General features: G+C 38.5%; 2 protein-coding genes across 2 annotated transcripts in view; one reads left to right on the top strand and one right to left on the bottom strand.

The window, feature by feature from the left end:
- The window catches only part of LOC139117225 (ran-binding protein 9-like), a 51187-nt gene extending 43538 nt beyond the window's left edge, over positions 1 to 7649 (top strand). The window contains exon 13 of the mRNA XM_070680166.1: positions 2057 to 7649. The gene's annotated coding sequence lies outside the window, so the exon portion shown is untranslated. The remainder of the gene's footprint in view (positions 1 to 2056) is intronic.
- A 1357-nt stretch (positions 7650 to 9006) lies between these two features.
- On the bottom strand, positions 9007 to 21888 carry LOC139117227 (ER membrane protein complex subunit 4-like). The gene is made up of 5 exons (XM_070680170.1): positions 21731 to 21888; positions 11586 to 11709; positions 10540 to 10693; positions 9868 to 10028; positions 9007 to 9352 (listed from the first exon to the last, which is right to left on the bottom strand). Exons 1-5 carry the CDS (start codon positions 21790 to 21792, stop codon positions 9317 to 9319), a joined length of 537 nt encoding a protein of 178 aa, XP_070536271.1. The 5' UTR covers positions 21793 to 21888; the 3' UTR covers positions 9007 to 9316.
- Between the last annotated feature and the right edge of the window lie 33 nt (positions 21889 to 21921).

The following is a 21921-nucleotide window of genomic DNA, read 5'->3' as shown; positions in this document are numbered from 1 at the left end:
GACCACGGCGATAGTTTCTTGGGGGATTTACTGAACCGGTCTTGCAAAAATGTACCCAAATCTTCTCTTAATACGGTCGTTGCTGCCAATCGCAATTTCTTCGCTGTTTGTACATATGATCCACGAGGTACAAAACCAGTCGCCTGATCACCACCTATCTCCTCTATTTCGTGAACTACTTATTGCCGGAGATCACTGCTGGTTGCCTTTCCACGGGTGTAGGTTCTTCCCCGTGTATTTTGCATTATTTCGATAGATTACTCCAAGGCGATAGCTATACGAAGATACGACGATCAAACGTGGGTCCTTTTCTGTTCAGACCGACAGTTGTGACCGTTAAAACAACTTGCTTAAATTTGCATGCAACAACAGTGCACTGTGCGGCATTCTCAGACGAAGACAGAAATGAAAACGTGTCGTCTGTCTTGGATAAAATGTTGCATTTCCGTTTGGTATTTCTTTGTGTCGAACTGTAAACCTTGGCAGTGCCAAACAAAAAATCCGTGAGTGCCAAACCCTGAAACTCCAAACTGAAAAGACAAGCGCTGTAATGAGACGAGATCATTCTAGACATCCTCCAAATTATCCAACCATTCGCGTTAGAGTTCAGCTCGCTTAGAGGATCATAACATTCTTCGGCCTTCGTTTAGATCGACCCTAATCTCTCCCATTTAGGAAATAAATACACATCAAGCTACCTTGACAAAACTTCGTGCACCATGCAGGACCAAACACACTACAAATCTGTCTTGACGTCATCATCTCCTTACATGGTAATCGGCATACCGTATTTTTTAGCAAAGGAGACACAGAATACGTCGGAGTATTCAGTTTCAAAACGTATTACATTGTGTGATGTTGTCAAAAAAAGGTAATGTTACTGCAGTGGTATAAATTACAAACACAAAAGTTCAAATCAGTTTATTTTGGACTGGCTTACCCAACATTTCATATTGTTTCTTATGCCAGATTTGACCACGTGCTTACTGGCGACCCCTTTACATGCAAATTTTGTGTCAAATGGTGTGTTCTCCTGGAAAAATAAACGTACGATTTCTATATGAAGGAGGCGAAATTTGCCCTCAAAACTCGAAACCACCCCTTTATGGGGTGTACCTAGCTATTTTGAACGAGCTTCTCGAATCTGCAGCTCTATTTCGAAATGATGGTCTGGTTTTCTCAGCTCAAGGAAAGTGTTCTCCATCGCTGTGGACATTACTATTCTCAACTGGGGGTACAGTTTCCAGTCGTAATGTTTTTCATTGTGTCCGGGATATAAAACCTTTCCTTTTCACAATTTTACTTCGGTTAACACTAGTCCACATCTTGTCAGCGATTAAACATGTTTCAAGTTTAAATGTTAAATTCTGGTCTCGAGCCCTCTTGTTCGACCAAACTGAAATTACCCCTCCCACTTTGGCTCGTCCAGTGGGTGTAGCAAGGGTCGTGCCATCGCCTAGGAAACGGAGGGTGCATTAATTGTTGCATTTCGATGCACATTTTGATTATATTCAGAAGATTTTGTGGCAAAAACTCAGATAGAGAAGCATTAATATTCACATCTCACTTATTTAAGACTGGCTGAGAGCAGCACTTCCATTCAGTTAACATCATTACGCCATTTATTATGCCAAGAAAGATGAAGCCAAGACATTTTGCCCTCCCTGGTCTCAGCCAGAAATGGTTATACCTTACAGAGTTTTTTTTCCCACGGAATGAAAACAAATGTACTTGGGCTGAGGCCCAAGTACAATATAATAATAAAGTACATTTGTAATGCGCCTAATCTCTGAACAGAGCTCTAGGCGCGAGATATTGTAGATTGTCACTTTAATAGATGCAAAAAAAAAATAATTCAAGTAGAAACACAAAAGATACATTAAAATTACAGATACTTGTAAAACTTTGTAATGAATTAGATATTGGTTTCATAAGAGAAATATTAATACAGATATTAACATAGGCAGAAAACGGACCATAATGTACATATGATGTTGGCTGCAAATCAGCTTTCAGCACAGAATTATTGATTTTTCTGATTTTTGTTTTTTTACAGATTCTGTGGAGATGTGTACATGTCAGATAACAGGTGGTAGAGTGTTTTACTGATAAGGCAGTCTCCATAGTTGTTAGATGTAGTGAATTTATGAAACCAAGACTTCAGTGGTGCAGTCTTTACAGAGTATGTAAATGATACCAAAAAAAATCACAAATCACAAAACTAGAGAAAAAATCTTAAAAATCTCAAAATGAATTTATATAACAGAAGAACAATGGCATTTTTAGCTCACATTTGGTGTACCAATGTGAGGTTATTTAAAGCTCGGCTGTGTATTCTAACTCTGATTTTTGTTCGATTCTGTCACTCAACAATTGGTTAGCTGAAAATTTTGAGAGAACTGAAGCGTGTTTTATCATCGGAGAGAAATGTGGATCTCTATGCTTGGTTCTTCTAGGTCTAATGGTGTCCAGTCCTGGTTTTGTGTGTTCACATTCAGAGACATTTCAGATTTTGTCTGCAAATCTCTCTCCTTCCATCGCCTTCTAGGGGACGGAGTTATCTCCATTGGTGCCCTCTAACATCTGCATACCGCCCTCTGCAGGCCAAAAATAAGAATTCTGACTAGTCTTTTTTACAGTGTTTAGACACTTGTGTACATTTGGGGTTACAGAGCCCATAGACTTCATATGTTTTGCTATATGAAATCAGATTGCACAGGATTAAATATTGTAAGTTTTCTGTGTATGTAATTTTCAATTTGCCAAAACATTAATGCTGTGACAAGGGTTTGTACATAGACAGTGTATTTATCAGAAGACCTGTACAGTTATAGCTAGTTCACAGAATGCCACCATTGGCAATGATTCAGTACCTGTAGATGCTTGATTGTCAAATAATAAGGCTATACAACAAAAAACAGATTTTTGTAAAAGGTTATTTTGCCAGCTCACTGAACTAACTTCCATTTCCTCGGTCTTCTCGTTTTTTCGCTGTAATGGCCATATTGCCTTTTCTGCCACATGCTCATGGCCAGTGAATGTAGTTCAGCATTAGTACCTGCTGACTTGATGCTTTGGTGAATTCTGTTAAGCGCAAGTACATCTTTACTGTGACTCTAAGCACGGTAAAAACCCTTTGCAATGAAGTGAAATCTCGGTATGTCCATGAAGTTCTGTAAACCAACCATTGAGAGTTGCACGGCCATAGATAATTAAAACACATACAACAAAGAGGAGTCATTGTTTGCATGGGAGCGGGGTTTAGTTCAGTTTTGATTGAAGTGTGCAAATTGGAATCAACTGTGTGCCATGGTCACACTATGGAAACCCCTTGTATACATGATACTTAAATCCTCCCTCATGTTTTGTTTTGGAATATTTGATATTGAAAAACATGTTGGTAGCTCAATCTGTCAACAACCTATTTTGGCAAGTTATCATGTTTACAGAGAGCTCAATCACATTTGTAATCAGATTCTTGTACTTCCAAAGAATGGTGTAAGGGAACACAATGATGTTTGGTTTGCTGTGTGCATGTCTTAATTATCTGTGGCCCATGTAGAAGCCTTTTTTCATATAGTTTGCCCCATCATACCCTCTTGTAATACGTAACATGTAGCTATGGATGTATCTGCAAAGAAAATATCTTGAGATATTCCATCACATGCACTGCTTTTGAGATTGTATGAACAACGCAGTCTGAATACAGATCCGTAGACATGTGTATGTACTCTGAGCCCATGACACTTCTGTATATCTGAAGACATTGATGAATTATCTCTTTAAGAAATAAGGTTTCTGATCTATATATGAAGTGTGAACTTCATGATATTTTAAGAGCCGACATTTGCAGAGATTGTGGGCAATCACATCAGCGCAGGGAGCTGTGCTCTGCCAGAAAACGTGTCTAACCAATGATGCATTTTGAAAGCAAATCATTGTAAACAGGTCTGCAAACTCATCAATATTGTTACTTTCCTATATGTTTTTCAGCTATTTATAAATGACACAGGGTGTTTTTTTGTGTTCTTTTTTGCATGATGTTTTTAAGGCTAATTTTTTACTCCCGAAATGGCAACGTTGTTTGTTTTCATGCTAAGAAAGCTGGCCTAAGGATCAGAGTCAGTTTCAAATCATTTCAATTGTAGCAGATTACTAATATCAATATACCTCACCAAACTGTGCTCCATTCAATATGTGTGAATATGCAAAAAAATGGGAAGTCTTGTCAAAATAACAAGGTATGTGTTTTTTGACTAATATGCAAGATTTTAAGTCAATATTTATCAAAAACTTGTTGATTGTTATCTCTACTACTGACAGAAGTATTTGTAGATTTATAGAAAAAATATGAATAACTGTAAGGATCTGACTGTCAGTGTTCTTTTTGAACTTGAACTGCATCGCTAGCCTCAACTTGTCAATTTCAAGGCGAAATAATTTTGGAAAACCGAATGAAATTATGATTATGTGATTTGAAAATGTGAAAGTTACCACCACCCCCTGCCAGGAAATGCCAAGAGATTTGACCGGTTGACCTCGCTGTTAATTTTATGCAGGAAATTACAATAACAATGCTTGGTCGAATGATGTAGTGCCTTGAGGGCGGGATCGCCAGTGGTATAGGGGGAGGAGAACCTTCCCGATGGTGATAAGTGGTGCGGATTACCGTCCCCTAGGTGACTGGCGTATACGCGTGCCAAAAGACACCGTCCCAGTCTCGAGGCTGTTCTCGGAGCGGGACCGTTTTCTCTGGTTTTCCGTCAATGTTTTCCACCATGGACAAATGGTAACAACCCTGAACAGAAACCTAAATTATCTGCTTGTCAACCCAGTTTGTGTCAGTGCCGCCGGTCACGCGCACCACCCAAAGTTTGACCGTCACTTAATATCGAACAGTATTCAAAGAAACGGTCCTACTAATTACTGCCGTCCTTGCGCATCATTCTTCTAGCACTGCCCATCACGAAATTGGCCTTTTCAATACAGTAATAGGTCGATATCTTAATATTCCACAACATTTACTTGTGATATAAACTTATAAAATCATAGTTCAGGGCCCCCAAACCGCCAATCGATTTACGACCCGATAGTTATGCCGCTGACGCTGATATTCACCGGTGGTTGCCTGTGTGTGCGTACATGGACAGTCTGCATAGCCCTTGAATGTGGTCTTGGTTTTGATCAAACTTACAATTGAGGAGTATATATCAAAACTGATAAATGATTTATGTTTTCACATGGATTCACAAAAAGTTTCGCCCCGGTGTTCATTTTTGGCCCTGGAATTCCATCTACCCACCCTTTGCAGAGTAGTAAGCTTATGGGGCAAGTAAACATGGATGCGCCGGTGCGATTCAACGATCAATCTGTATATCGGATCGAAAGTCAACAATTTTACGGCTCGGACTATGATTTTACAAGTTTATATAAAAAGTATAAGGCGCAGGGTATTACATATTGACTGATTACTGTAGCTATGATGGGCTACATTCAGGACGGGCAGCTACGGGCAGTAATTAGTAGGCAAAATAGGTGGTTTTCACCGTGGGCAGAACTCGGTGCAATGATACTGAACATTAATAGTAAGCCTGTCACCTTGAAGGTAATGCTGTAGGTGAAACAAGGACTTCAAACGCACGATGGTACAGACAACACCACAAGTGAAACGTACACATAGAAATATACGCGTTCCTACGTTGTGCCCACCGGGCCACACGATTAAAATATGACTGATACTGCTGGATAGTGTTAATTGGGTCGGTAAACAGTCAAGTAATAGTTTAATTGACTACCTGGGTGATTGGCAGGTCATGTCCAACGACGCATACGCAAAGCAGGCCAAAAGACAAAAGCCCCCAAAGATATTGACAGCTGGCCAGGGGTCACCCATGAATACGTAATGACGCTTCACTACGCAGAAACTGCGTAGCCAAGCCCTTCTTAACCGGTCAAATCCTCTTGGCATTTTCCCTCATGCCCTTTGCATGAAGTGTTTTTGAAAAGTTGTCATCGTGAGAGAGGTTGCTCATAGCCTTTCGCTGTCAATGTTCCGGTATGACTGTTTTGTTTTGAAGTGGATAGTGACCATGAAAGCAAATGAGGATAGAAAAACATAGTAAACGAGTGTTTTGATGTAAAATGGAATGCTACAGTAGTCAGTATTCACCAACACCACCACCAAAAATGTCTTATTTTATGAGGGAAAAAAATTCAGAGAAAAAAAAACAACCACAGTGAAGGACATAGGTATGTAGATACTGAAATAAAAGCTAAGTGCACAGTTTAATGTACAAACGGTCATCGCCACCACAACGCAACAGGCTTATTTGACATTGGTAGGCTAAAGTTTGCCCTGGTTCATTTTTCGTAGGATACAAAATCTGTTGAGAAAGAGAGAGAGAGACGGACGTAAGCGTTGCAAATGTAAGATACTTGATTGAGATAAAGTCGGTTTCATAGATTCACAGCAGGATTTTTAACTCTGATTCTGAAAAGATATTTGTTTTTCATATGTAGGTAAAATATGTAAAAAAAAATTAAGAAGAGTCGGTGGTGCTATTTTAAGACAGTGTGGTTGACTGTCCTTTCTGTGTTGATCTTTGTTATTACTATGCCAGCTGACTCTGCTAGGATAGTGAAATGTACACTTTCTGGTACGAGCTGTCATTTAAACTGCATTTGAAATTGACTGTAGAAATTTACATAAACACCTGGAATATATGACAGTCACTGATTTATTCAGTGTTTCATGCATGTCGCAATTTTTTTCATTTTTTTTCCCTTTATGATGTTGCCTTGTTCTGTGCTGAAGGAAATTTTTTCACCCAGACAAAAAAAAAATATGAAAAAAATATATATATGAATAAACAAGACTGTGTAATTTTGTGATTTTTTATAAAAAGGTTAGTATATGTGGATGATTAGTCACTTGAAAGTCAGGTGTTCATTTTATGAGAAAGGAAAAACTCGAGTGCACTTTGATTAGTTTCGTGTTTTGTGTGTGTTTATGACCTTTGTGTGTGTACTAAAAAGCTGATTCGGTTTATTTTAACGAGTAAATTTTGTGACTTTGATAGATTTCCTGTGGTTAGTTGTCACCTCAGACATATGTCGCAGTATAGGATGCTTCATTCAAACGTGGCATAGTCTGCACAACCACCTAGGAAGCATGTAAAGAAATATCTCCTGTTCTCAATCTGGGATGATCTTTTCCCGTAAAAAAACAAGTCAAACGTGTTCAATAATGTGACATGCCACCGCCATAGCTCACTTCTTGTTGCGTCAAAGTGTTTTCGAGTTTTCTCGTGAGGTTTCAAGCTGCAAGGTGGCCAGGATAAACCAACTGACCAGTGAGTTGAAATTTGAACGTTTCTTTGTAACTGAAATGTACAGAAATGAACATTTAGAAGTGTTGGTGATAAAATATTTTGCACTCATTTCACTTAAATTCTAACATTATATTCCAATTACACCGTTTCTTAGCTAGTTATGAAGAGTCCTTATTTTACTGGTTTCTGGTACCCCCTAGTACTGTATTGACCAGTGTATTTGGTACCCCTTAGCAGTGTATTTATTATGACTGTAATTTGTAAACAGTTATTTTTCAGGGACAAATTGAACCCAATAAAGTGACTTTTGACAACCTGTATCTGGTGCATTGCATGTCTATGAGGGTGTGATCAGAGCTCGGTGTTCCTTATGGTGTTAGAATCAATTGCTTTATGCTCAGGTTGATGTAAAAAAACGTGAATGTTTCGTAGGTACATGATCTTACAAAAGTTTCTTTACACTTGAAGAAACTGTGCACGTAACTACATGTATGTAAGAAGAGACTAAAATGTATTTTATCAGCAAAACAGTGAATTTATGGATCAGTATGTCCAAAATATCAAAACAGCAGATCATAACCCCGAATCAACCAATTTTTTACCTCAAACAGCAGTCTCCCATTGAAAGAATATGTAGCAGGGCAGATAATTCTATGCGATTCCTAACTTTGAAAAAAGCACTGTTGAAAATGTCTTCAGTTAATGTCACTGCATTAGCGTGAAGCTGACTGACAAACACAAGATTTCTATAATTTGAAAAGATGAAAAATATTCAGTTAAGTCACTCCAAACTGCAAGACCATGAAGGTAGCATGCAGTGTGTGCTACCTCCATGGCAAGCACTAATGGAAGATAATGTGTGAACCCGCACTGCCATGTTGAGTTGATAACCAAGGGTCAGCTGCAAAGTCCTATGATCAAACTTATCAGAGCGCCCTCAGTGTTATATTTGATGATTACTTTCTAAAGCAGGCCAATCAAGACCCCCAAATGTAACAATACAAAATCGTGCCCAGAATTTAACAAATCCAACAATATGCAGGTAAACCGTTGTAGAGGTTTGTTGTCTATCACAATCAAACCACACTTTGCAATGCCTTGGCCATGTGCCACTTAACAAGAACTCAAAACTTCCATGCTTTTTCCTTGCTGTCAGACTGGGCAGAGTTTTGTCATGTTATCATATGCCCATATTGTTAGGAGCAGAGTGATCATGTCTGGCACATTATTGGCTTCGATGATACAATTTAGTGACCAGGGATCTCACAATCATTACACCTAGCCACAGCCGTGGATAGGTCACATTGTGATCATTCTCGCAAGAGCATAATTCCTGCTCCACTGACCTATGCAAAAATCAAGGGTAGCGCTAAGCTGTTGCTGTAAAGAGGCGCATGGTTTACAATGATGATTTTTATGGGAGGCTATTATCAGAGTGGGGTCATGTAGGGTCAACGGGATTACCCTACTTCAAAGGATGGCCCATCATCATAACGTTTCCTATTCGCAGTTATTCTAGTAAAAATACTGGTAATGTAGTAAAAATCTAGTAAAAATACTGGTAATATACTACTTGAACACTGTATCTCCCCTATCATGCTAAAACCTTGCCATTATAGTGTACGAAAAACTTCCAGAAATATGACAGAAATGAGCACACAAAGGACAAAGAAACTGCAAACAAAAGTACATAAATACTTTTATTGATAAAATCTGAAATTTCAAAAAAAATTCACAACAGACGACTGAGTAAGTGACAAAATTCAAATGGCAAAAATCAATGATTCAAGATTTTAACAGAAATGGATAACAGTAGACTGTGGGTAGACTGTTGGTTATAGCATGACTGCAAAAGTCTATTAGCAGTGTCTATCATTGTAGATCAGTCCTGATATTCATGCCGTGTACCACAGCTATGGCATATTACATCATTGGATGCACTTCTGTCTTCAATTATTTGAAATTACTATTTTGCTCAGGTCACTTCACATCATAACTCCACCACCACTGTATTCCATTCTCTGGTAATAAAAGCAAAAAACATTAACAATTGATTCTGAAAGACCAAAAACAATAAATTTTGTATTAGCATCTCTGGATAAAAGCAAAAAAACATTAACAATTGATTCTGAAAGACCAAAACAATAAATTTTGTATTAGCATCATTCTCTGGCTGAAATATGACAGGTCAAACTTGAGCAAGGGACGCAAGATGCCATTTGTTTAGAGACCCTGTGGCATATCATTAAAGAAAAGATTTTCATTTCATCTGTGTGCCTCTATCTCTAAGTGTGTAACAGTTTGTGTACATTATGGTTTTACATGTGAAATGCTGAGAGACTGTTAGACCTTGTCATCTATACTATTCTGTATCACCCAATGCATAGAAAGAATATCATGAGAATACTAATTTTCCTGCAGAATCAAAACACCACTTTGCAGAGATACTTTGGGGGCTTTTTTGTCACGTACATATTTGTGGGCACTCTGAACATGTAAAAATCGCATGTTTCCATAACAGTCTTTAGACACCTACCTCTTGGGGCTGTAGAAATGATATCCAATCTGACGCATGCGTTGGCAATAAACCCATTGAGGAACATTTATAGGCAGCTAAACCCACACCAGCTAAGTTTCCAAAAAAATATGCAAGCTTCTGTACAAGGGACTGAGGACTTTCATCCAGAACTTTGAAAGCTGTGAAAGTGATAACAATAGTATTTATGCACTGAGGTACAAGAGCTGTTACAAAAAAAAAACTTGACAAAATATTGATTTCTCATATTTGTATGTTTTACATCATCTGGTCATATGATTAACTACGTAACTCATATATTTGTTTATTTTTGTGAAAATCGAAAATTTTATTTTTCTCAATGGAATTACCACACTGATGGTGGCTATCTTGAATATCAAATATCAATAAATTTAAGTAATTAGTTTCCATAGTACCAAAATTTGCAACTTCATCCTTCTGGTAAACTACTGCTACAATACTAAACTTTAGAGTCTCTGCTTTTTGAAAATATATGAGGAGGTTTCCTTGTCATCTTTAATGAGAAATATTGCTTTGAAAAAAACTGTGTTGGCAACATGCAGCTCCACCTTAATGTATCAAAACTGGGTAAGAGATTTTGGACTAATGTTTGACATTTGCTCGATTGATAATTTCAAGCGAAAGTTAAGGACTAAAATTATCAGCACTCACTTTTTCCCATGGACATCAATGCTTGAACAGGTCTCCAAAGCATCATGCACACCATCATGATGGGAAATATTGAAATTGAATTGCCAGACATCCACATTATGAACAGATTCATCGGTAACTGTTTGAGTGGACCCAGGGCAACATCCCATGATTTCTACAAAGGGAAATGAAATGACAAAGTCAGTACTACACAAAAGAATATCATACCTTCTACAGATAGCATGATATGCCATGAAAATGATAGCTACTGTGTATATATACAATAGGATGTTTTTTCTGCTCAAGGTGGGTATCACTGTAAAACTAGCATTGACCATTTTACGTCTTCCTTGTTTGTTACAGAAAGACTTCGCAAAATGAGTCAAAGGGCCAGCATTTTTCCTTTTACCGTAACATTTCCTTAATTCTATACGATACCATACAGATAGCTCAGACTTAGATCAATGGATGTTTTCAAACTTTCTGTAGTGAATTACATCCAGAAACTACTGTACAGAGACTGATTTTACAAAACAGCAAAGAAAGGCAACAGGATCTTTCATCAAATCAAAGACGGATGTTGTGTTTCGGTGCAAATTAACAATCCCATATTGACAACATTTCAATTTTCTTAATAGCTTCATTCTTTATGTGTTAAAATGACAATAATGTACATGTATTGTAAGTGTGATGGAAGGATACGTGCAAATTTGAAAATACAGTGAGTCCACTTGTGGAGTGACTGTGTTAAAAATTGAGTTCTGTTGTATGTATATCCATGTATGTACATGTACATATACAATAGTAGAATATGATATGATTTGAATACAGCATGATACAGTGCTAAGATGGTACATAATATCAATGCAATTACATCATTACATGTACATGATTTTCATTATGTGGTGATGTTTATAATCCATGGACAACATTGCAACCTTCTATTAACACTGTTAGTACATATATATGAGATACACAACTTTTATGGTTGGCATGTAGAAATAATGTACTGGTGTTAAGATATTGTAATTTCTTCACATAGTTCAAGGAGTTGGAAAGAGACTTACTTTGACGACAAGTGAGGCCTCTGTATCCTGCGTAGCCACATCTGCAATTTGATTTTGCCTTTCATGGTACCCTACCGGTGACGGCAGTTCTGTTTGTGCCTGCAGTTGTCTTTCACTTCTTGACCTGATTTAAATAAAGTAAAAGTTATACATGTACATGTACTGTCTCACTCAGTTGGGTTCTATTCAATATCTCCCCTCGGGACGCCATCTACTTGTGCCCAGGGCTAGGAAGAATCTTTTTAAGAAGTCATTTATACCGTCAGCAGTTGCTGTTTTAAATATGAATGTCTGATTCCGTCCGGAGAACCAGAGCAAACACCATTTTAAGTAGGAACTTTTAATATAGTGCTGTGTTTGTCTGTAACTATTGTATTGTTTTGTATGGTGTTGTCCGTATTTGGTGTTTTTATAGCGGTCCTGATGTTTAAAGACAATAAAGTATAGTATATCTAATCTAATCTAAGAATATATGAAATATTTTTTCATTCACAAAATATTTTAAATATTACAAATTATAAATTATGTTAAATGCGAATACGATGTATATTGTTTCAAAAGACGTGTTTTTTCTTCATACACTTGTCTCATATGATACGAATGTACGGCTACAAGCATTTACATATCAGGGATCTACAACGTATATTTAGATGGAAGCTACCGGTAGTTATTTAATGTATGGTTATTTCTATATTGAGAGTGACGAAGTAACGAGGTATTTCTAAATATTTCAAATACTGATGAGTTCAATGGATGAAGGATCATACGATATTCTTTCTGAGGGAAATGAAATGAGTGTTTTGATACAAAACGTCAGCATTTTACATTGCTGCGGATCCGTAGCCCTACCACTCCCTTTGCTGGTTGTGTTGGGGGAGTGGGGGCTACGGTTCAAACACTGTAAAAAGTGCACAGCGTGCGCATTTTCAAAAATGCGGCGAGAAAGTGAGCGTTTTTCTTGCAATTCTCCAGAAAAACAACAAAAAAACCATAATCTGGAGTCGGAGTGCATCGAGCGCCTACATGTAGAAGGATACCTACGTTGATGTCCATTTTCCTCTCCGTTTAGTCACTTTTTCGTGTTTCAGCGAGCGAGTGCCTTGGAAAGATCTGCCATCATGGATGTTAAACCGTTGACCTATGACGTCACATTCTAACGTCCGGATCTCAACAAAAACACGTTTTCTCGGTCGATACTTTGTTTATAAGCCAAATTCAGCTCCGTAATCAAATAGACTCTCCAACAATATTTTTTCCCACATTGTAAGTTGTTGAAAACGTGTTTTTGTTGAGATCCGGACGTTAGAATGTGACGTCATAGGTCAACGGTTTAACATCCATGATGGCAGATCTTTCCAAGGGGTGAACCATTTGATTTCTGGGGGGGGGGGGATGGAGGAAATGGGTGGGGCAACAAATTTTTTTTTCCCATGACTGTGACAGCAAATTTTTTTTTCTATTGTCAGTCCTGCATCAAATTATTTTTTCTGTATGCAGTGACAAAGCAAATTTTTTTTTCTCGCTTGCCAATTTTTAATACAATATGCTATACATACACGTTATTGGTTCACAACCGGATGTTTTAATAACTTGTTGTGTTCATGGTTCTGCTATTAAAATTTTATGTACAACAAATAACTAGTAAAAAACCAGACTGACAAACTTGACCAGCTGTACTCAAGCTGTGTAGCAGACGTGGAAAAACTCAACAAGAAATCTGCGTCATACCAAGAAAGTATGGTTTTCTAACACTCTCTACAAGCCAAGGTCAAGGCAGTTGTGCAAATGGTAAATGAGAAAATGGCCACCATATCAGCTGTGCATGAGAAATACAAAGAACTGTACGGAGCTAGCCAGCAGGCAGCAGCCAATAACAGGAGAGCTGCTAACGAAAAAAGAAAGAAGAAGAAAAGAGCTGCGATATCAGCATCACTCAATAGTCTGGTTCCCTGACCCATTTCCCCGGTAGAGGGCGTGGGGAAATATAGGGTCAGGTACCGGGTAGCCATCTTGAACAGAATTTTGTTCAAGATGGCGGAGGTTAGTCACCTGACAGAACATGCTACAACAAATATGGCTGCTACCATGAAAACGCCGGTCAAAATTCGACTGGATCAGAATTATGTTCGAACACTGGTATCCGAACCAAAAACATTGGCACACGAGACGGGAAACATAAACTGAAAGGATTAATCCAAAAGTATGGGGAAATAGAGGTGATTGAAGGCTGGCTGTGATATCGCAGCAGTACTTGTTGCGTGTATCGAACGCGCTAGGGTCATTGAGGTCATCGCCGACTGTGGCGTGACCCGATCGAATGACCCGAGCACGTTCGATACACGCCACAAGTACTGCTGCGATATCACAGCTAATTGAAAGCAAACTTTGTTGGAACTGTGAACGACGATTGATTTCGATGGATAGAATGGTGTCCGAATTTCGTGAAAAATGCCAGGCATCATGTCGACGTTTCTAAAAGTATTAAGAGGTGTGCTAAATCACAGTGGCTAAATCATGGAGGTAGAAAGTCTTTCATTCTACCTCCACGGCTTTGTGGTACAAACAAGAAGTTGGTGTCAAGTGAGCGAAACCCAAGAAAGATGAGAAAAAGTTACAAGTGTTACTTTCATCCAATCACAGCTTGTTTTATTTTAACCCAATAGCGTCCATGTTTACATTAGCCGGTACCTGACCCTATATTTCCCCACGCCCTCTACCGGGGAAATGGGTCAGGGAACCAGACTACATCACTCAATACCAATCCACATGTCAAGGGCAAAGTGCCGAAGAGAGATGGCAAAGGACATCCACTCAACTGACATTGTCACTTTATTCAACAGACAAGAAAGGGGAGACAAAGGTAGTCATATCAGCAGATTATTTTGAGTGATGACTTTGTTTATGTTGGAGTAATATAAAAATGCATATAAAAATCACCAATATTAACGCTTTTGTCCCTTTCAAAGTGAGAAACCTTTTAATCAAACACAAAACTACTGCAGACAATTTTTAATAAAATAACAATTTTCCTTTCTTTCAATTTTCCTTCCTTACAGGTGCTCAGCAGGTACCTGCATGTAACGAACCAAAAAGATATGGGATCTGCCTACTGTCATCCATGAAGCCACTGCCATAGTCTCCAGTAGAGTAATAGTAGCCTGGTTAAACCAGACGGCTGATCTGTTCCATCCACTGAACAGATCAGCCGTCTGGTTAAACCAGGCTGATAGTGACTAGTATAGAAGTGTAGTGATCATACAGTTGTGAAAGTCAGTACTATAGCTGTGTTTTATATAAAATCAGTACTGTCAACTTCTCAGGAAAGAAGTCATGTTTTACAAAAGTTGTGTTTGTATCATTATTTTTATTGAATTTTCATTGCACGGAAAGACATATATTTTGAGAATAATATATTGCTTTTAAAGTAGTTCATTGAATCGTGTCGTTTGTTTTAAATTTTCAGTAGATACAGATCACAGCAAGTCCAATGGTTCCCCTTTTAATACTGACTGTGTCAATGCTTTATTGCAACATATTTAAAACACTGTCATCACAATGAAACTTTGAACATTGTGTAGTATTGAAGTTTATTTATATGCCAGATTTTTTACATCAGGATTCACTCTAAAATATTGAAAATATTAGTGCCGCCGAAGGCGGCCGCCCTCCAGCGTTTTTTTTTAAAATCAGTCCCAAACTTTGGTGATTTTAGCACATGGCGACAAATTTTTTTTTTCTCTCCTGTCTGTTGGAACAATTTTTTTTTCTCAAGCCATTGTTGGATCAAATTTTTTTTTTCTGTCCTTCACCTGCCGACAATTTTTTCTTCCCCAGATCCTCCATCCCCCCCAGAAATCAATGGTTCTCCCCCAAGGCACTCGGCTCGCTGAAACACGAAAAAGTGACTAAACGCCGGAGAGGAAAATGGACATCAACGTAGGTATCCTTCTACATGTAGGCGTTCGATGCACTCCGACTCCGGATTATGATGTTTTTTTGTTGTTTTTCTGGAGAATTGCAAGAAAAACGCTCACTTTCTCGCCGCATTTTTGAAAATGCGCACGCTGTGCACTTTTTACAGTGTTTGAACCGTAGCTCCCACTCCCCAACACAACCAGCAAAGGAGTGGTAGGGCTACCACAGGCGTGCTGTTTTCTGGGTAGTTTCTATAAGTGTAGTTTATTCTACGTTTCGACGTTCTCTTCCGTAGCCTAATCATAGGGTGATTAGGCTACGAAGAGAAAGTCGAAACGTAGGAATAAACTACACTTATAAAAACTACCCAGAAAACAGCACGCCTGTGAGGGCATGGAGGTAGTAGAGAAGGAGTCACAACTGAGATAATTACGTTTATTACTATTGTTCACCATTGGTTTAATCCATTTATGTCCATTGTTTAACACCCCTTTCCCGCCATCTGCGTTGCCGACGGTACCTTCGCAACCGAACCGAGTGAAATTAACCTGGGTTTGCTAATGCGACTCAGTTTCTCCACAGTGTCATAACGCCTGCGCAAAGACTGTATTTGCGTAGCTTGGGTCAAGTGCGTCATGATAGCGTAAGAAACGACACGTTCCGTCCACGAAAAGTGAAGTTACAAGGAATTTAAGTTTTTCATTCTCAAAATCTGGGTAATTTTAACGTCGTTTTTTATATACTTTACATTCGATCGCAGGAACCTTTCCATGTTAGAATGGAAGTTCTTGATCACGAACTTTTCAATCATGTACTGAGTATGGTGCAGCGGACTGCAGCACTGCCGTGAGCGTGGGTTAAACTTGTAGCGTTTCCCGGGTGTTTAATGACGCGACGTGACGCCAGCGACTCCATAGGCGACGCTGCGACGCTTTGTTTCAATGCATCGTACGTGCTGTTTTTATATCGCGACCATTCATTAAAGTCATGGACGTAGCAGTTAAAACTATGCTTTCTTATTTAACCTTATCATTAATGCCAGTACAACATGATAAAACACGGCAAGAACCAAGAACTGGATTTGGGAAAAAGTTGGCGTGTTAACAATGGAGTTAGGTGCGGAATTGTGTCTTTTCCTGAAAGCCATTTCTAAACTACGTGTATTCCCTATGGGGGCTAAACTAGCTAAAAACGATAAACACGGCAAAAAAAAACGATAATTATCACTTTCTAAATAGCGTTCTAAGTTTAGAAATTAGCTGTAGTTTAGAAAGTTTAGAAAGTCAGGCCTTAGGTTGAAATTTTTTTTCCAAGGATATATCGGATAAAAACGATAATTATCACTTTCTAAATAGCGCTCAAAGTTTAGAAATTAGCTGAAGTTTAGCTGAAGTTTAGAAAGTCGGGCCTTAGGTTGAAAATTTTTTTCCAAGGATATATCGGATAAAAACGATAATTATCACTTTCTAAATAGCGTTCTAAGTTTAGAAATTAGCTGAAGTTTAGCTGAAGTTTAGAAAGTCGGGCTTAGGTTGAAAATTTTTTTCCAAGGATATATCGGATAAAAACGATAATATCACTTTCTAAATAGCGTTCTAAGTTTAGAAATTAGCTGAAGTTTAGCTGAAGTTTAGAAAGTCGGGCCTTAGGTTGAAAATTTTTTTCCAAGGATATATCGGATAAAAACGATAATTATCACTTTCTAAATAGCGTTCTAAGTTTAGAAATTAGCTGTAGTTTAGAAAGTTGAGCTTTACGTTGAGAAACAACTCACCGGATATGTCGGATAAAAACGTTGGTACAGCATTTCTATTGTAATGTTTTCCCAGTGTTTCAAGGGAAAATGTGTGAGTTTGTAGGAGTAGTCTTGTCGAACCAGGAAAATACTATTAGTTTCCCCAAGACGTAAGTTTTTAAAATCCAAAGCTCAAATATGACTTGTCCAATAGACCCCGAGAGAGCATACTTCCTATAAAATTGACCATTGCGTTTGGCAAGAAGTTGAATGTTACGAAGTAGAGAAATGTGACAGTGAGTCGGCATAAACACAATTTGTGAAGAGATATTGTAAATATTTGTTTTGTCCATCAAAAACAAAGTCTGTCAAATAACCACCCGGCTAGACTACGTGTTATGAAAATAAACAAGATATTTGACGTGGAGACGAATGTACATAAAAGTACCATACTGCCACAGTTCAAATGACCAAGGTGTGTTGAGATTATCTTGATCACGTCCATTTGTGCAGATTAAGTAATGGTGCAAATTAATGCTAAGGGCCTTATTAAACGTGTTGCCCCTGTGGTTGCCAAGGTATGTTGAGATTTGCCCACAACGATCGCGTCCATTTGTGCTGATTAATGCAAATTTATGCTAATGGTCTTATCAAATGTGTTGCCGGCCAGGCCGCCATCTTCCAGTTGCGTGCTCACAGTAAAAGATTGAATCATTCAGAAAATGGGGCCTGAAGTGAAAACAATTTTTCCTTGATATATCGGATAAAAACGATAATTATCGCTTTCTAAATAGCGTTCTAAGTTTCGAAAACAGCTGTAGTTTAGAGAGTCGGGGTTGGAGTGGAAAAAGTTTTCCAAGGATATATCGGATAAAAACGATAATTATCGCTTTCTAAATAGCGTTCTAAGTTTAGAAATTAGCTGTAGTTTAGAAAGTCGGAGTCAGTGGAAAAAAATTTCCAAGGATATATCGGATAAAAACGTTGGTACACCATTTCTGTTGTCATCTGTATATTCCCTAGTGTTTCAAGGGGAAAAGTGTGAGCTTGTAGGAGCAGTCTTGTAGAACCTGGAAAATACTATCAATTTTCCCAGAAGCAAGTTCTAAAAGCCAAAGCAGAAATGTGACTTGTCCAATAGACCGACGAGATAGTACCTCCAAATTAATGCATTGGCCCTATCAAAAGTGTTGCCGGCCAGGCTGCCATCTCCAGGCTGCGTGTTCACAGTGAAATGTGGAGTGCGTGAGATGAAGTCCCGCAAACTTTTCCAAGAATATGTCGGAAAAAAGGCTGATACAACGTTTCTGTTGTAATCTGTATATTCCCAAGTGTTTTTATTAAAGTAAAAAGTGTGAGTATGTAGGAGTTTTCTTGCAGAACCTGGAAAATACTATCAGTTTCCCTCAGAAGTAAGTTTTAAAATCCAAAGCTCAAATGGGACTTGTCCAATAAACCAAAAATGGAACAATACTACCACAGTTCTAATGACCAAGGTGTGTTCAATTACGATCGCGCGCGTCAATTTGTGCTTCAAGTTAATGCTAATGAGGCATTGATAAGGCTATTAGCATTAATTTGCACCACAATGGACACGATTGTCGTGGAACTATCTGACCCTCTTCTTGTCTTTGTCTGAACACACCCTTGGTCATGCGAATTGTGGCAGTATGGTTATTTACATTCGTCTTCACGTCACACATCTGGTTTATTTGTCATTAACACTAGCGGTGGCTATTTGACAGTCTTTGTTTTTGACGGTCAAAGAATAAACATTCACAATTTTTCGTCATCGCTCACTCAGAGCCACATTTCTCTACTTCATGACATTCAATTCTTGCCCGTTGCAATGGTCAATTCAATAAGGGGTGCTTTTCTCGCGGCTTTATGGAAAAAAATCACATTTGAGCTTTGAATTTGCCGCTTGGCAAAACTAATACAGTATTTTCCTGATATTATTCAACATATCCTCGAACAAATTTTTTTCACCCAAGGCCCGACTTTCTAAACTTCAGCTAATTTCTAAACTTAGAACGCTATTTAGAAAGTGATAATTATCGTTTTTATCCGATATATCCTAGAACAAATTTTTCACCCAAGGCCCGACTTTCTAAACTTCAGCTAATTTCTAAACTTAGAACGCTATTTAGAAAGTGATAATTATCGTTTTATCCGATATATCCTTGGAAGAAATTTTTCACCCAAGGCCCGACTTTCTAAACTTCAGCTAATTTCTAAACTTAGAACGCTATTTAGAAAGTGATAATTATCGTTTTTATCCGATATATCCTCGAACAAATTTTTCACCCAAGGCCCGACTTTCTAAACTTCGGCTAATTTCTAAACTTAGAACGCTATTTAGAAAGTGATAATTATCGTTTTTATCCGATATATCCTTGGAAGAAATTTTTCACCCAAGGCCCGACTTTCTAAACTTCAGCTAATTTCTAAACTTAGAACGCTATTTAGAAAGTGATAATTATCGTTTTTATCCGATATATCCTCGAACAAATTTTTTCACCCAAGGCCCGACTTTCTAAACTTCAGCTAATTTCTAAACTTAGAACGCTATTTAGAAAGTGATAATTATCGTTTTTATCCGATATATCCTCGAACAAATTTTTTCACCCAAGGCCCGACTTTCTAAACTTCAGCTAATTTCTAAACTTAGAACGCTATTTAGAAAGTGATAATTATCGTTTTTATCCGATATATCCTCGAACAAATTTTTTCACCCGAGGCCCGACTTTCTAAACTTCAGCTAATTTCTAAATTTAGAACGCTATTTAGAAAGCGATAATTATCGTTTCTGGCTAAACTTTCTAAGTTTAGATTTAGATTTAGACAATTCTAATTTAGCTTTCTAAACTTCCAGCTAAACTTTCTAAAAACGATAAAAACACAATTCCGCACCTTAATGTAACAATGCCGCTCTACGATGTATGGCATTCTTTTTGTAATCGCAAGCTATCATCAACTCAGTCTTCGCGCCTTTGCAGATACAAAAGCTCCCTTCCTCAATTATCTGTTCCTCGACCTCTTTAACATCGTGTACATCAAAATCAGTGGAACGACTCGAACTTCCCGACGCGACGCTTGGACATGTACTAGGGTGACCGGACGAGAGGCCCTCGTATTCCCTACAATGGGGCTGACTCAAGTTTTCTGAGAGTGAATGCTCGAAATCGAAGGCATAAAGCGGGACCCAGGTAGTGATAAATTGTACAAATTTACCTTAAGTATGCAAAAGTTTTGCACATTTATGTCTATGAACAAGGTAATGACGTGAAAATCTTGAAGTTTATGAACACATTTTGTCAACAAACGTCAGAGAGGACGCCATCTTGGAAGTCGTCTACTCGCACGCGAACAGTCACTATGAGAGATCGCGTGAACGGAAACACTTGCATTTCACAGTGAATGTTGTGAAGACTAGGAAGTCAAGATGAGTGCAAAAATTTCCTAAAAAGGTCTTTTTTCTTCCGAGAAACTGCTGACGAAATTTTTACTTTGAAACGGCTATGACTTTTGGCATCATTTTCCAGGAGGGAAGGAATGGCCATGCGGGCAAATTGTACCTTAGATATTTTTCTACTTGTTTTGTGCTCTAAAAAAGCTCAGCTATGCAGCGCAAAGTAGCGCCCACGGTTTTTTCAAAGCAGGAAGTAAATTTCGCAATAGTGCCGTACTTGAACAACGTGCTTTTTCACCGGTGCGCACCTGTCTCTGACCAGAAACAATGGCTTGTATCCATGATTCTGTAAACACAAAGGTCAGCGTGAGGACAATCTTCCATTTTCTTTCACTGGGACTCATCAACCCATACAATATTCTCACAGAAATAATTTGGAAACTATCGATGCACCTTTCACCGGACTCATTATTGTACAGTGAGTCATCTTTGAGCCATTTTAACAATATTTGATCCGATTTTTGGTCATATTGTCTCATTATTCCTCATTACAATATTCTCAGGGAAAGAATTTGGAAACTTTGATTTTCCAGAGGCTGCCAAATTGTGATCATGCTAATTAGCCACATTATTTTTTTCAGATTTGGATTTTGTACCAACTTTTTCATCAAGTGCCATCAAGATTTTGGCAAAAAAAAATCAGTTTTAAAAATCGTCCGGTCACCCTAATGTGACGCCATGTTTGAAGATCTGTCAACTGCCGAGGGACGGCCGAAACACCCGAACGACCCCGAACGAACTTAATCTTGTTTCCTAAATCCGAGAAAACGCGTTCGCAAGTCCCGTTGGTGCTAATGGAGTAGTTAGTAAGGCAAACAGCGGCAAAACACATGGTCCCTTTGATCTCCGCCTAGTTGTGACTCCTTCTCTACTACCTCCATGGTGAGGGCTACGGATCCGCAGCAACATTTTACAGTGATGATTGATGATGACCGTTCCTGGTTCCAGTGATCGAGCGTCGTGTTCGTAAACACATGATCGTCTCGACCATATCGTAACCTCACACAGGCGTTCACTACCTACCTGCTCGTGAAGTCTATGCTCCATTTGTGTCGACGACCACGAGGGATAACGCCACTTGCCATTGCAAATGTTTACAGAACTTGAACTCAACGCCAGAGCTGCGAGCGAGAAAAGGACATCACTTGGGTCTCTCTTGCAGGAAGTGGATCGGAACATTCCAATACTTAATAAAGGGGTGGCCTCAGATATCA

The sequence above is a fragment of the Ptychodera flava genome, chromosome 18, assembly GCF_041260155.1.
Source record: "Ptychodera flava strain L36383 chromosome 18, AS_Pfla_20210202, whole genome shotgun sequence".
NCBI lineage: Eukaryota > Metazoa > Hemichordata > Enteropneusta > Ptychoderidae > Ptychodera > Ptychodera flava.
Note: the sequence above shows the minus strand (reverse complement) of the source record. Positions and strands in the feature narration are given on the sequence as shown.

Coding starts and splice junctions, on each gene's coding strand:
- LOC139117227 (XM_070680170.1), bottom strand. CDS start 21,792: ATGGCAAGTGGCGTTATCCCTCGTGGTCGTCGACACAAATGGAGCATA. Junction 11,710..21,730: donor AGCATAGACTTCACGAGCAG/GTAGGTAGTGAA, acceptor TATTTAAATCAG/GTCAAGAAGTGAAAGACAAC. Junction 10,694..11,585: donor AGGCCTCACTTGTCGTCAAA/GTAAGTCTCTTT, acceptor TTCCCTTTGTAG/AAATCATGGGATGTTGCCCT.